At 47.5% G+C, this 16075-nt stretch overlaps 1 protein-coding gene across 1 annotated transcript in view; it reads right to left on the minus strand.

Moving 5' to 3' along the window:
* Window positions 1-10323, minus strand: part of IGF1R (insulin like growth factor 1 receptor) — a 301873-nt gene extending 291550 nt beyond the window's left edge. The window contains exon 1 of the mRNA XM_040257012.1: window positions 10073-10323. Coding sequence (XP_040112946.1) covers window positions 10073-10166 — 94 coding nt within the window. The 5' untranslated portion in view covers window positions 10167-10323. The remainder of the gene's footprint in view (window positions 1-10072) is intronic.
* Between the last annotated feature and the right edge of the window lie 5752 nt (window positions 10324-16075).

Raw genomic sequence — 16075 nt, forward strand, 5'->3', positions numbered from 1 at the left:
GCTCACACCACTTAGGGAGACCCAAATTCTCTCAAGCTAGTTCGCTGATGCAGCAGAGCAACCTTAATTGAAAACCATATCCCAAAAGGTCCTACAGAAGCCCGCAGTCCCCACATTTTCCTGCAACTGGGTTCCCAGGAACCTAAGCCAGAGAAGGGGACCATGGGGCCGTCTTCATCCTTAGGCACCAAAGAGGCCACATTTCCTTGCTGGCCGCTAGATGGCGCCTACGCATTGGTGAGGCGGACAAAGCGCACCCTGGACACTTCTTGGGCACCAGCCGAAACGGACAAATGATGAGAGAGAGAAAGCATGGTAGACCTCTGAAATAGACAATGCACTGTAGGCACCGGCCACTGTTTAATGAAAAAAGGTTAAAAAAAAATCACAAAACTGTTAAACAAGCAAACTGCAATCCTGTTAAGTAAGCACCGTAGCAAAATAAATCCTCACGACAGAACATTAATTGAGCACCTACTATGTGCCAGGCTCTGCATAACATTCAAACAACGGAAGCCCAACGTCAAGTGCATCCTGTATTTCTGGCACTATCCAAACAACAACTCTGGGCAAGGATGCCGTGCCCATTAGAGCAGTAGCAAACAAAAGTTGGAGGGCTTAGGATATGCCAGCCTAAATATTTGACATATGCATCAGCTCACTTTTCGCTTTTAAGAATAAACGCCTGGAGTAGGTTCTATTAGAATTATAACTTTACAGATGAGGGAAACTGAGGCACAGGAAGATTAAACAATTGGCTTTGAGGCCTTAGCTACTGAGGAGCTGAGATTCAAACCCAAGCCCTCTGCCTGCACTTCTCTCTACACCCTCATAAAATGACAACAGCTCGGGTCCCAGAGAAAAACCAATCACTGCTAACTGGCACAGCAGAGGGTACGACCTCAAAAAGAACAGGCGGGAAGTCAGGTCTACAGAAACAAGGGTAATCAAGAAAAACTTCATGAAGGAGAAGGAATCTGTGTTAGAAATTAAAAGATGGCATCTCAGATGAACTCAAACTCTAGGAAGGTATTTGGGGAACAGGAATTAACTTAGCGTCCCATCTTTACACAGTTACAGTCTTGTCCTTATTTCACAGATCTGAAACCTAGAGTTTTGTTTGTTTTAATGAAAAAGAGATTCCAATCCCAATTTTTCTGACCTTTTCTGGCAATATCAGTAAAGAGGAAAAGCACTCCAGGCCTTGAATACAGAAGGAGCAAAACATGGAGCTAGGAATGAGCTTGCTTACCGTAGAGCCAGAGCCCATTGATAAGAGTCCTAGGAATTCACACGGGATCCCTACAGCAAAGTCTCGGTAAGAGCGGGTTACAGCCCAGGACAGGGCCCTTGGACTTGAGTCCTGGACCAAGGGGCAGCACCACAAAAGGCGATGCTGATAATCTGGGGCTGGCAAGCCCATCAAAGCAGAGGGAGGGTGTTGGAGTCAGACTGCCCGGCCCAGAGGCCAACCAAGCATCTCCTCCAAGAGTCCCTGCAGGTCTGGACGGGACCAGGGTGGAGCCAGAAACGGGCGAATGTGAACAATTTCAAGTGACTCAGGGAGGGAGAAAGAAAACATTTAATAAAGGAGTCTCCCCAGAAAGGGGCTGATGAACAGAAATGTAACTAGGAATTCCATCCTGACCCAACACCCCTTGTTGCTGAAAATCTTACTGAGGGTAATGCTAGACAGAAAATCCCAAATATACAGCTCAACCAAGTACAACAGTGATAACAAAAGAATTTCCCGGGATGAAACTATAACATGTTGTGATCTCACATATTCCATGAACTCATCATCCACAGAAATCAGACAACAGAACTAAGGAAGCCCAACAGCAGATCTTCCTCTGCCTCTGGTCTCTCTGATCGTTTGTCTTCACGATAATCTGTGTTTCTCTTTCAAACTTAGAGTCTGAGCTACTGGTAGGTATTTTACCCCACTACTGAAAGACCCCCAAAACTTAGCAGGGGAGAATAAACAACAGGGCAATTCTGATAATAACGGCACAACTGCTGAGGACTTTACAACCTAAATAGAAGTAACAGCTGATGGCCTAAGAAAACTATTGCTAGCTGGTACAGGCAAGGAGACCACAGACCTCCCCCGTTGCTAGCTGGTACAGGCAAGGAGACCACGGACCTCTCCCCTGTTGCCAGCTGGTACAGGCAAGATCATGGACCTCTCCCCTGTTGCTAGCTGGTACAGGCAAGGAGACCACGGACCTCTCCCCTGTTGCTAGTTGGTACAGGCAAGATCATGGACCTCTCCCCTGTTGCTAGCTGGTACAGGCAAGGAGACCATGGACCTCTCTCCTGTTGCTAGCTGGTACAGGCAAGGAGATCATGGACCTCTCCCCTGGGCTCTCTTTCTATGCTTCTTACTCTTCTCCAGGAGGTTATTATAGGTCAGTTGGATGCTTCCAATTTGGGAAAAACTGTTATAAACTCATCTCTCCCTAATCATCATCAGACTTCTCTTCCTTAAACTGTTATTAACTAAATTTTCTTAACTCAAATTGGCACTGTCTCATTTACTTAGTCAACATGCATTTCTAATAATTGATTTTATAAAGACAAACCACTGACTATATTTTGTGTGACAGGATAAGCTCAAAGTAGGCATCCAAAATATCTCAGGAAAGTTTTAAAGTTCTGCTCTATACAACATTTATGCTTTAAGACTGTCAACATATATTTGCTCTCCCATGGTCAAGAATAATTTAGAAAGCAGTATGCAAAAACCTGAATTACCAAACTGACAAATAATTCCATAGCCAGTTTAAAGAAAGTTAGTGCCAGCTTAAAAAAAAAAAAAAGCAGCCATACAAAAGTATACAAAACAACAATAATAATGTATTTGAAACTGTCAGAATTTGGATAAATGGACGGAAATACACACAATTTTGAACAAGTGGTCTTTTTTATTATATAACTATTACTAAAGTAGATGCTTGCCTTGATAAGGGGACTAAGAGGCTGAGGAGTGGTGTAAAAAATAAAGTTTCAAACCCCAAGAACTTTCTGGACTAGGAATAAATTAAGAATAGGATACTTTCTAAAGTCTTTAAAAATATAAATGCTTAAAATAAAATAAAACATTAAGACTTCCAGACTATTACAATGTGAACAATTTAAAGCAGGCATAGCTATCTCAGCTGCGTTTGGGGATACCCATCACAGGCATGTACATCTTCCCTCTGTGGTTAGTCACCAACCTACTTCCAATAAGAAAGAATGGGCTTCAAGACCATCAGCCACCAGAGGTGGGTCACTCAGCTCCATGGACACACCCCCAGCAACTGACCAAGGAGCCATCGCCTGCACTAACCAAGGAGGGGACAAACATGGGAATAAAGGCAGTCCCTCCAGCCTGTCTGCCTCTCCCCATCATAAACAGCAGCAACAATACACAGTAACAGTTACTGCACGCAGGCATTCATCCCTCATCATAAGAGAAACTACTTTCTGCTGTGTTCCAGTAAAATCTGAACTCTTCTAGTCCATGAAGAAAAAAGAAAGAAAAATGAAAGCCTTGCTTACTAGTTTGTTTCTTTAGTGTTTTAAACAAACATAGAAAGTAATTTCTATGTGTGCTTAGTCACTCAGTCGTGTCCGACTCTCTGCGACCCTGTGGACTGTAGCCTGCCAGGTTCCTCTGTCCATGGAATTTTTCAGGCAAGAATACAGGAGTGGGTTGCCATTCCTTCTCCAGGGGACTTTTCCTGACCCGGGGATTGAACCCGTATCTCTCGTGTCTCCTGCACTGCAGGCAGATTCTCTACCTGCTAAGCCACCGGGGGAGCCCAATTTCTATGGTTTGACTCATATCTTTTTAAATGTACGTAGGATAGTTTGTCACATCAGAACATATTTTTAAATTTAAAGAAGTGAAGTCGCTAGTCATGTCCAACTCTTTGTGATCCTATGCACTGTAGCCCACCAGCTCCTCTGTCCACGGGATTTTCCAGCAAGAGTGGGATGCCATTTCCTTCTCCAGGGGATCTATCCGACGCAGGGATCAAACCCGGGTCTCCCGCATTGCAGGCAGACGCTTTAACCTCTGAGCCACCAGGGAAGATAGGCAAATTTAAAGAACTGAGTCCAATAAGTACTCAACATATATTTATTTAGGAAAAGAGGGGGAAAAAATTTCTCAATTCCAGTAAAGAAATATCAATATTTCCTTCAGATTTTGAAATTAATCAACTTCATAAGCCCTAAGTGAAGCTGACATAACCAGGAAAAGTAGGGGGTCTTCAAAACTGACATTAGGGACTTTACAACATGAGTAGAACTGATGCTTTAAAAATAAAAAAAATAATTCCGTCTTCATAGTTCAAAAGTTTCAAGATCAAAGACACTGTTAACATTTTGAGTCAAATATAACCTAAACAATTTAACAAAAGAAACAAACAAACTTTATCATGCCCAGGGAGTATACATCTATTGAGATAACAACTTAATTTGTTTTTAAAGATCTTCTGTTTACCAACCATTTTATACCAACCATATGCCCTTTCCTAAGAACAACCAGTTCTTTCCAGATCCTTGGGGGTTGGGGTAAGGGTGACACATTTCAAAGTTTTAATGTTTCCAGATACTGAATATCCTCCCCAAATGTCAACAGGCCTCAACGTGCAAAAACATTAGGACTTTCGACACCCCCCCCAACCCCGACTCTCACCCCTGCCACCTCTCAGTTTAAGCCAAATCATTTGTTTACAAATAACTGGAAAAGCTCCTCTGCATAATCAGATGCCAAACACCATTTTCAAGGAGAGGTCAGAGTGCTTCATTCATAATTCAACTTGTTGCCTTTAAAGCGTTTAGAATTTTCCTTCAGAAAATCGCAGACAGAAAAATCAGGAAACTATATCCCAAGCATGTGCAACCATTATATATTTAGTACAATTGAGCGGCATGCATCCTTGGGCTCAGATGGCACCTGTCATAAGTTGGCTAAGAACAGCAGTTCAAACAGGTTGGCCCACGGGCACAAATCCCTCCTCCGTGAACTAGGGTTGATTTTTTAAATGAGTTTTGAAAACAAATTGAAAAAGAAAAATCACAACCAAGAAAGAAACATGGCTTGGACATTTTACGATTAAAAGACATTTCAAGGTTTAATTGCCTCCTCAATCTCATGCTTTTAAAAGCAGCAGAGCATTTGAAATTAAACAAGGACTTACAATTACTAGAGTTCCCTAAAGTTTTCCAGAAAGCTAACTAAGCAATGCATAAATCCAGAAAAGCTTTAAAGTAAGTCCCACCCACCTTCCTTACAACTTAAAACGTGCCATACAACATTCTCGTGCACACCTGTGACTCCTACTGAAGTTTTGGCCAATGGTAACTACGGCACTGCCCATTTTTAATCACAATTGTCAAACTAATGTCATAAAGGGGGCAACACAGCGGATCGAGATGGGTGACTGACAGGTACATCACAGCCTGCCAGCAGCAATGCAATACAAGGGCAGGCATTCAGAAGGCAAGCCATGCCACGCATGCCTCCAGAAAAATCAATAACATTGATAGGCTTCCTATCTTAAGTCTATAGAAATGTTTTTAAAGGGCCTTTAAAATTTTGTTTCAGAACTGCATACCCTGGGCCGAGTCTGAGAAAGATCTGAATTTTCAAGAAAGTTTGTTTCACGCAGGATTATATAAAATGTCCTAAAGACAAAAGCGAAATTCTCTCTGTGCAGGCATCATGTAAGGCAGTGTCCAGCTTCCATACAGCAGGTACTCAATAAGTGCTAGCTAGATTCAGCTGCTTCTTACAGCACATTCTTACAAAACAAATGAAACCAGATTTAAAAGGAAGCTACTGTCCCATGAGGGCTCTCCTTGGCAAAACTGGAAGGCAGCAAGTAAAAATGATACAGTTGATATTCATTACTGCTCTGATCTTGCAACAATAAGAACAGGAATCATTTTTATTAGTAAACTGAGCCTTACACAAAAACCAAAAACAAATGTAAACAGTTATTCTTTAGCTATTTTCCTATTAACAGGCCAAGGTAAGTCTGGATAAAGGCAGACCAGTTTGAAAATAAAAATCCCTCTGCTATGTTTTTAAATCTTTTGATAAGAAATTTTAATTAAAAAATATAATCACTGTGTGTCTAAAAAAAAGTTCTGCATCCTACAGAAATTCTCTTTCCTGCTCAGGCTCTGCAACTATTTAAGAAATAAAACAAGTAACAAAGAAAAGAGAGAGAAAAAAAAAAAAAAAGCCTACTGTATTACTATGAGCAGTTCTTAAGTTTTTACTACCAGGATGGTTAATATGGGATATCAAAAGAGACAGTGGAAATTCTTTATCATCTTAAAATATTACATTATTTCTTTGTTGGAAAAAAATATGTAAGAAAACTGGAATACAAAACACCATCAGACTCTGCTCCCAAACTCTAGTCCTGGAAAGACCAACGTCGTTTCAGATTCAGTCAAGGATTTCAGTGTCACAAATCTGACTTTCACTACCATCACTTGCATTTCTTTTAACCCAATGCCTTAATCCTTCATGTGAGCTATTCCTAACCAAGGTTCTTTTTTCCTGTCTGTCCTTTTCTCCTGTGGCATTCAATCTCCGCTGTTATAGCTTCAGTGATCAGTTTGTAGTTCATGAGTCTAAAAAAACTCCATAAATTTTAAAAAAGGAGACACCAACCTGCTGGACAAATTTACTTAATAATTTTAATCTATCATCAGATTCTATGTTCAAAGTAACACAATACATTCTTTGCAACCTTAACATGTTTCTTGAAAGAAAAACAGCTTTATTGGGATATAATTCACATATCATAAAAGTCACTAATTTAAAGTACACAATTCAATGGTTTTTAGTATTTTCAGAAAGTTGTGCAACCCTTACCACAATCTAATTTTAGAGTATGTTCATCACCCCTAAAAGAAGTCCGTACCCCCTCCTTCCCCAGCCCTATGCAACCACGAATCTACTTTCCGTCTCTATGGATTTGCTTATTCTGGACTTCATATAAATGGAATCATACAACATGTGGTCTTTTGTGACTGACTTCTTTCACTAAGCATGATGTTTTTAAGGTTCTTCCAGTCAACCTTAGCATATTTCTTAATGTTGGACTTTTCTAATCCTGCTGACAAATTAAACATATAACCTTTTAAACTTCAAACCCACACCCCACCCCTCCACAAAAGTACCCTTTACTTGCTATTTCCCTCTAGAGAGGCTAAACTATAATTTGCTATTTAGGTTCTTTCCAAAATTCTTATTCTGAGATTCTTCTCCTGGTAATAAAACAGCAACTTCTTTAAACACCCATCTTTCACATACCTACATTTCCCTGACAATAGGGTATTACTGTGCCTGGGGCAGAAAGATGACTGAATCTTTTTAATGAGACAGCCACAAAACCTTTAAAGGGCACACTGATTTTTTTTTTTTTTAAGCATCATATTATTTGGCTATCACTCCTAACTTCCAAACCTCCCTTTTTTAGATGCACTGTTCACAGTACATTGATACAAAAGTCTTTATAACTTCGTCTGCTTCAAAACGTCAAGGTTTTCCAAATTAAAGTTTTTTTTTGTTTTTTTTTAATCACCCCTACTGCTATCACACTCTGAGAGAAAACACTAATCCCTAAACAGGCCAACACATTATTAATCAACAGCACCCCAATCTTTATTATATTATACTAGACAGTCAAAACAATGCTTGTCTTTGATAGGAGCCGATGGTTTTATTTCTATCAGAAGTAAGAAATCTAGCACCTTTTGGACTAAGAGCTGAACACATGCTGAGCATACCATTTACTCCTGAAAACTTCCTAGCTATAGGGAGGGGCAGGTAGTGAGTTAGAACTTCAACAAACCATAATCAGGAATGGGGCGCCTTCTGGCCATCCATCAAGTTTTCAGAAACCAACTATTTGCAAGGGATCCTTGAGCAAAGTTTGGCATCTTGTACTATAAAAGTAGTTAAAACGCCCCTTCCTCTCCTGCCTCTTTTCTCAAGAAAAACAAACAGAACAAAACACCTTTCACAAAGAGTATTTTTCATCAAGAATTCCAAACAACAAGATATCCCATTTTAAAATCCCAGAGTCCTGCATCGGAGAAGCAAGGCCAACCCTGGTGTTGTGAATTTCAGAAATTACTAACATTAAACAATAAAACTAGAGACACGACACAGTTCAACAACATGCCGTAATAAAATGGATTAACTCTCTTGTGTCTCCTGAACTATATTTAGCTTCTGAAGGCTAGAAGCCCCCCCCCCCCCCCGCTCTGTGCCCCCAAACACCATCTGTGAGCCTTAGAAGGGAGCCGAGAGCCTTTCGCCCAATCCAGCGTGCGGAAACTTCAGAAACAAAGAGCAGAAGAGCTCAGATTTGTGGAGGGTCCGGACTCAAGGCGAGTCTTACTCCACGCAGTAAACACGCTAATCCTGTAAAAATCTGCTCGTACTCCGTCGTGAACGCATTTCTTACAAAACGTTTAAGAAGGGTTTGTTTATACGAACAGTTTTTCCGAATTGCACCTAAGACGCGGCCAGGCAGCCCCCGCTGCCTCCTGACTCTCCCCCCTCACTCTCAAGGCGCAGTCGTGATTTTTCAAAGTTAATTGGCACCACCTGCATACACTCGGCAAACATTACTCACCAACACGCCCTCGCCGTTCCCAGCCCCAGTTCTGTGCCCACATTTAAACTTTATAATCGTGCTCAAGATACCCTGCCGTCGCAAATGGACCAGCAGAGCCTCCCTTTACTGTTTGGAGAAGAATGGAAACCCCTCCTCTCCCCGCTCCGCATACCGCGGGTCCCTAAGTTCTCTCTCCCTCCCTCCCTGCCCGTCCCTACCCCTAGCCGACACCACCAAAACAAAAGCTATCAGATTGCAAGCGGCAGCGCGTGGAGCGATATTGCTTATTAACTCTGTGCAGAGGAAGCGCGGGCGGGGGGTGGGGGTCGCGCAACACAACACGGCGGGACACGAAGCCCAGGCCGGGTCCGCACGCCCACCGCCGCGGGGCCCCGCGCGCCCGAAACCGCGACGCGGGCCACCTCTCCCCGGGGCACGGTGTCCCTGGGAGGCCGTGTGGCTGCGAGCACGTGTGTGAAAATGCACGTCGGCTCCGACCACACACCCACTCCCGCACAGTCGGAGGCCGCCCCACCAACCCTAGCCCCGCCGGGACGAAAAGAGCGTCCACGGGCCGCTATAAAACGGGGAGAAAGGGCCCCCAAACCCTCTGAACTCGGGGTCTGGACGCGCTGTCCGGAACAGCCCGACCGACGACGAGCCCCCGACTTCGCCTTTTTCCAGGGGCTGCACCGCGGGGTGCGAGATCTAAGTGGGAACGCTCCCCGCACCCCCAGCCGCACTGAGAAGCCCCGGGAGGCCGGAGAGGGCTGGCGACCCGCCGCGGATCCGGCGAAAGCGACAGGGAACCCAAAGAGCCCCAGGGGCCAAGCGCGGCGAGCGACAGGAGGTCGCGCTGGAAGGAAACCTATTCCGGGGCCGCGGGGCCTCCCCGCCGGGCACCTCCCACTGGGCACCTTGCAGCCCCGGGACCGGCGGGCTGCCCGCTCCCACCCCCGGGGCACCGAACCTGCCCCAGCCGCGAGGGCGCCGCGCGAGCTGTCACCGCCGCCTGCGCGCCGCGTGTCGGGAGGCCCCGCGCGCCGGGAGGGGCGCGCGGTGCGGGCGGCCGGGCGCGAACTTCCCCGCTGGAGCCCCGGGGCCTGGCCCCGCCGCGGGCCACCGAGTAGGGAGCGCAGCCCAGACAGCCGGGCCGCGGGGCAGGGCTCTCGGGACCGCCGAAGGGAGAGCCACCGAGGCCCTTCCCGCGCGGGGATGCGCCGAGCCCGGGGCCGCGCGGGCCTCCGAACCAACGACCTGGGCCCCGGGGTCCCCCCCGGCCTTGCGGCCGAGCCCCTCGGCGCCCCGCCCCGCGGCCCCAGAGCCCGGGAGCCCGACAGCTGCGACGGTGGCAACTCGGGTTTCGCAAACAGGGCGCAGCCCCTCGGAGGAAAAGTTCCCGCAGTGGCCGCGGGCGGCGGGCACATACTCACTTTCTCCACTCGTGGGCCAGAGCGAGAGCGCGGCGGAGAAAAACAGGAGTCCCCACAGCGAGGTCGGGGACCCTCCTCCGGAGCTAGACTTCATTCCTTTTATTTGGGACGAAATTCCCCTTTCTCAAAAAAAAAGGGGGGTGGTGGAGGAGGAAAAGAAAAAGTCTGAGAGTCTTCGTCTCCCCCCCACCTCCAAAAACAAGGGCGAAGGCGACACCACTTCCCGAGGCGGCGCCGGCCGGGGGTCCGCGGGGAGGCGCGGACGGGGCGGGCGGGGGCGGCCCTCAGCGCCGGCAGCCGCGGCCCAGCGCTCGGCGGAGTCGGGAACCCGGGGCGCGCCGGGGCGGGCTGTCTGCGTCGTCGGCCTCCATTTTCAAACCCAGAGAGGCAGGAGGGAGGAAAAACTGCGGAGAGAAGGGGGCCAAGCCCGGATCCGTCTTGGCGAAGGAAAACAAACCCGACCCCAGACAGAGGGGGAGGCGGCCCGACGCCCGAGCCTCCGCGGCGGGAGGGCGCGACGCAGTTCGCAAGACTGCCCCGGAGCCCGGCTCGCGGGGGAGGCCGGCCGGGGGCAGAAATGCGGAGGAAAAATGAATGAGCCGCTCCCCTCCTCCTCCTCCTGCTGCTCCTCCTCCGCCGGGCTCCGCTCGCCGCCGCCGCCGCCGCGAGCTCCTTCCCAAATCCAGGACACACACAAAGCGGCGGGCCGGCCGCACTCAGCGCTCCCGCCGCCCGCCCCGCGCCGGCCCCCGCCCGCCGCCGGCTCGGCGCGGGGGCTCCGGCTCGCTGAAGGTCAAAGCCGCGGCGCGCCGTGGAGCTCCCCTCGCGCGGGAGGGGCGTGGAGGGCCCGGGGGTCGGCAAGCTCCAGGCACGGGCGCGCCGGGGCCAGGCTCGCCGGTGGCGTCCCTCTGCCTCGCCCGCCTCTCGAGTTCGCCTGGTGCGCTCGCTCCTCCTCGGGTTGTTTTTTTTTTTTTCCCTCCCCCCTTTTTTTTTTTCCGCTCAGCGGAGTTAATGCTGGTAAACAAGAGCCTCAGCCCCGCCGCGCCGCTGCCGCCGCCGCTGCCACACACTGGGGCCTGACGCGCGCGTGCGCTCGGGGCCGCGCACACACACTCACACGCGCGCGCGCACTGGAGCGGCCACAGCCGCAGCCCCGGCGCGCGGAGGGCCGGGCCCCGGCCGGCGCGCGCCAAGAGCTGGAGCCCAGGAACGCAGGGACGTGCGGAGCGGAGCCCCGGCGCGGGCGGCTAGGCGGCAAGGCGCCGCCCCCGCGCCCCGCCCGCGCGCACCGGCTCCCGCGCGCGCGCGCCCCTGTTCTCACCCCCACCGCACTGCGCCGGCCAGCCTGCACGCGCGCGCCCCTCCCGCAAGACTCCAAAAACAATGCCCCCGGCGCCGGGCCCTGCCCGGCAGAGGAGCGGGCTGGGGAGCGGGGGAGGGGCTGGGCCGGGCTGGGCGGGGAGCGCGAGGCCCGAGAGGTTCATTGAAAACAACAACAGCGCGGCTGGAGCGCGCGTTGCCCCGGTTCTTGAAAAGCTTCATTGTGTCTTGCAGCTGTTGCAAAATAAATAAATAAGTGCGTGCATGCGGCATTTTTTCGCAGCCGGCTGGAAAGCTCGAATGTGGCGGGAGGGGCATACCTGGGAGAAAGGAGACGCCCCCCCCCCCCCAAACCAGGCTACTAAGCGGGCACTTTGGCGCAAGGCCGGGACGCCCGCGGCGTCGCCCCAGGGGAGCCCACAGTCCCGGGACTCGCGGGCAGCCAGGGGGAAGGGTGCGGCTCGGGCCCCAGAGCCCGGGGAGACTGCCCGCGGGGGCCCGGAGCGGGCGTAGGGGGGCCCAGACGGGCCGCCCCGCGCGCCCTGGGCGCGTCCCCGCCGCAGCCGCCAGGGGGCGCGGCGGGCGCGGGGAGGGCCGGCCCGCCGAGTGTCCCCTCCCTCCGAGAGAGGAAATCTGGGGGCCCGGGCCGGGGGCCGGCCGAGCTGGGTTGCGCCGGCCGGGCACCGGAGACCCGCGGCGGATCCGGGGAGCGGCTCCCTGACTCGCTCCTCTGCCGACCCCACCACGTGGGCGGCTGCGGGCGGCGGCCAGGGCGCGTGCTCGGTGCGGGGCTGCGGGGGCCCCGGGAGGCCAAGGGGGCGTGCCGGGGGGCCCCCCGGAGGATGCGCTCGGGGCCTGGGGCCGAAGTCTCCTGGCCGGGCTCTCGGCAAGCGGACACGCCGCGCCCGATCGCCGAGCGGCCACTGCGGGAGCCCACCCGCACCTGCTCGCGTCCTTCCGGGCGCGTCTCTCTTCCCTCCTTTGCTCGGTAAAGGACTGGAAACTAGCGCCCGCCCGGTCTCCTCCGTGGTTTTCTTGAAGGTGCCCGAGGAGGGGTTTCCCCAAAGAGAGCCTGCCCCTGGACTGCCATCTAATGAATAAATGCTGCGGAAACCAGGTCCTTAAAGCGGGAAACAGCCCTGCGAGGTCTAGAGAGAGGAGTTTGAAATACGTGGACTTTTAAACAGTGATTGGACCACGTGTCGCCTTTAATGTGGTCCGGCTTCATGACTCAGGCTAATTGATGTCAACAGTAAATAAAAAGAAGATGGCTAATAAGAGTTGTGGATTTCGAGATGTAGAAGTGTTTGTCTCATAAATACTCAAGCTGTCTGGTAAGATCGGATCTGTTCTAAAGGAAAGTAGGTTTCCTTTTTTACTCTAATTGTAAAAGATTTCCACGTTACATTATGCATCCCATCGTTCGTAAATAATTTTTTAAATTAAGAGCTGAAAACAAATCAAAAGCTATTATAATGGAAACCTAGCCCTTTCCTCCCTATATTTATTCCCTACATCATTTGTCTCTTGGAAATTTTTAGCTCAATTCAGTGAGTCAGTTGGATAGAAAGAAATAAATCTTTTCTTACTTAAGTCATTCATATGGGATTGTTTTGTTTAACTGAAATTCGGCTTAATTTTAAAATGTTCCAGTTTTAGATATTCCTGGACATTAACAAAGAAAGAAGGAAATTAGAATCTTTAAAAAGAAATTGAAACTTAGCACGTATCATTTTAAAAGTAGGCACTGCCATATGAATAATTAAAATTTGATCTACTTATATTTTTAAATTTTATTTTAAAATATTTCTCCAAACAATACCCTACATGAAGTTGGTCTTGATGCTTACAGATCCATTTTGCAATTAAATGTAAAGGAATATCAATATCATATCTTCATTATATTTAGTATTCAGGATTTTACAATACATCTAAATTAAGGCAAAAGTTTAGAGTTGAGTTTTTAAAGGAGTGATGCTAATATAAAATCTTTAAATACTACACAATATAGTTTTAGTATTAGTAAATTCATTCATTTGTCCCTGAGAACATAAGAGGTATATGGAATAAAGAGGAATGCATACAGTTACTTAAATTGTAGGATTTTTTTTTAAAGAAAATGACTTTTCCTCTGTGATTTTTTAAAATGCTGTTTTATCCTAAAGTACTAAGATGTCAATGAGATTAAATTATTTTAGATAGTTGTTAGATTTTTAATTATATGCCTTAATATTTAGACAAAGAGAATCAAAATTTAGATTGCCTTTCAGCTCTACCTTGATTACACATAAAAGGTGGTTTGTATTTTCTTCAATTATTACATTCTACATACCAAAGTCAAACTTATTTTTTCAACCTTGGAAATAAAACCACGTAGTAAAACATTAATTGGAGTCTTTACAACTACACTGCCAATGTGTCACACGTTTTGTTTTATGCAGTTTTCCTCAGGTATCCTATAAATTTCCCTTACTTTGGAATTGAAGCTGGTTGCTCATTTTCACTTTATAAAACCTGTTTACTTGAAAAGAGTTATATCTCAAATTACTGGGCTAAATGTACCAGGTTCCCCACCCCCACCCCCACCCCACCCCTGCTCAATGTAATATATATGGAGTGAAAAATATGAGAAGCACTACAAATGACAGTTGACAGGTAATACAATGTGTTGTGATATATTCCCAGAAAGGAATGTCATTCAACAGTAAATGAATGAACCACAGCCACATGCAACACCAGCAGATCTTTGAAACACAATGTTAGGTAAAGAAATGCAAGTTCCGAAAAACTGTACACATACTCCCATCTTGACAAAGCTCTTAAAAGCACGGAAAACAAGAGGCAAATTTTAAAGCAAAATATTTAAATACAGGCTATAATATTTTTGTTTTGCTTTGGTTTTGTCTTAGCAAGGAGATTCATGAAGAGCACAAAACCCAGGATCTTGGTTACTTCCGGGAGAAGGGGAGCAAACGGCTAAGCACGTGCAGTGTTCCTGGAAACACTTTCACCCTCGGATGGGGTGGTAGACTTACAGATTTCCATTTTGTAATTATGCTTATAACTAACACATATGTTACACATATTTCTGTATGTATAAAATATTAAAGAAAATAAGAAAAAAAATTATGGGAGAGATTCATGAAAGATCATCCCAGGTGTCCAGTAGGATTCTTCCAGATTCCAAGCTGTTTGTATAAACAAATCAGAAGCATTAAAGAATCACTAAAATTGTATAGTTAATCAAGGTCTTATTCTTAAGGATATATTTCAAAGAATAACTACCCATATCCTATCAATGAAATTCAAGACAAAAACAAATCATGAAACAAAAAATGTCAGAGAATTGACTTCATAAGTAATCAGGTTCATTAATTGAGTGCATTATGTAAACTGTCTGGCAGTTTCCTGTGAGGTTAAATAAACACCTAACTCATGATCCCTAGCTATTTAACCAAAAGAAATGAAAATATATCCACAAAGAGACCTATATGGGAATGTTGATGGTTGCTTTGCTCCTAATAGCAAAAAAACTGGAAATGACCCAAATGTACCTCAAAAGGGAAAAGGGCAAACAAATTGTGATCTATCCATTCAACGCAATACTGGATACCAATAAAAAAGAAAGAAGTACAAACGCATACAAAAGCATAGATGAGCCTCAAAAGCATGGTAGCGTACGCCTTCATCAAAACCAAGTCAAACTGTACACTTAAGATAGATGCACTTCGTTGTGTGTAATTATATCTAAATTTTAAGTTTTAGAAGAGTCCATTATGTAATTTAGAAATTTTGCAGCTGTTCTAAAAAAGCTTAGCACAATGCTTTCCATTTTTGCTATTATGTGAGTTAGTAGAGCTCATCTCCAACCTCCATGCCCACAGCTGTCTCTGCAAATAAAAACACTTTCAGAGATACATCTGCCCAAGGTCCCCTATAAAGGGCTTGAGCTGAAGAAGCCACCAAGGGGTCTCCACAAAACAACCCAGGGGCAGGAAGGAGATAAGGGATCTCCAGCTGTTCCCAGTGCCTGCACAGCCACAGTGATGTGAGTCCCAGTCTCCCTGAGATCTGTTTACACTCACCTTGAGAAGATTTCCTATTTTAGATGCTCAGGGACAGCCAGCTCATGGGGCCATCAGTGCTACATTTCTCCATAATACTGGAAATGCAAGGTGGAGATTTCAGAAAACATTTGGACAGGAACAGAGGGACATCTTTGGGAGACTACTTCCAGAATCACGTTCTGGTGAAACATCAGTAAGGGGAGTTCCTGGAAAACCCAGGCCTGAGCCAGGAGGGACAGGCACCCCTGTGCTCACCATGGATCCAAGGTGGAGGCTGGAAGGCTTCTCTCGCTGCCCAGCTTTCCACAAGCTGACACTGGCCTGAGGGTGTGGGGGTGTTCAACTCCCGATCATCATCTGTGGGAAAGCAAGCCGTCCCTGAAGCCCTGTTCTGGCTCCATATTTCTTCACTTGTCTATTTCACTTGATCTCTGAGATGGGTCTGCCGTCCTGACTCCTTCACTTTCAATCTTAAGGATCCTTGGCTAGCAGAGAGCAGAAAAGATGCTTCTTCATCTCTGAAATGCATCTTAGAAGTACCTGAAAAGTGGAGTTAAATCAAAATTTCTCTTCACTCTGATTAAAGCCACCAGCCCTGAGATGTTTTGTCAGCAAC

This window comes from Oryx dammah, unplaced genomic scaffold (assembly GCF_014754425.2).
Source record: "Oryx dammah isolate SB20612 unplaced genomic scaffold, SCBI_Odam_1.1 HiC_scaffold_16, whole genome shotgun sequence".
Classification (NCBI taxonomy): domain Eukaryota; kingdom Metazoa; phylum Chordata; class Mammalia; order Artiodactyla; family Bovidae; genus Oryx; species Oryx dammah.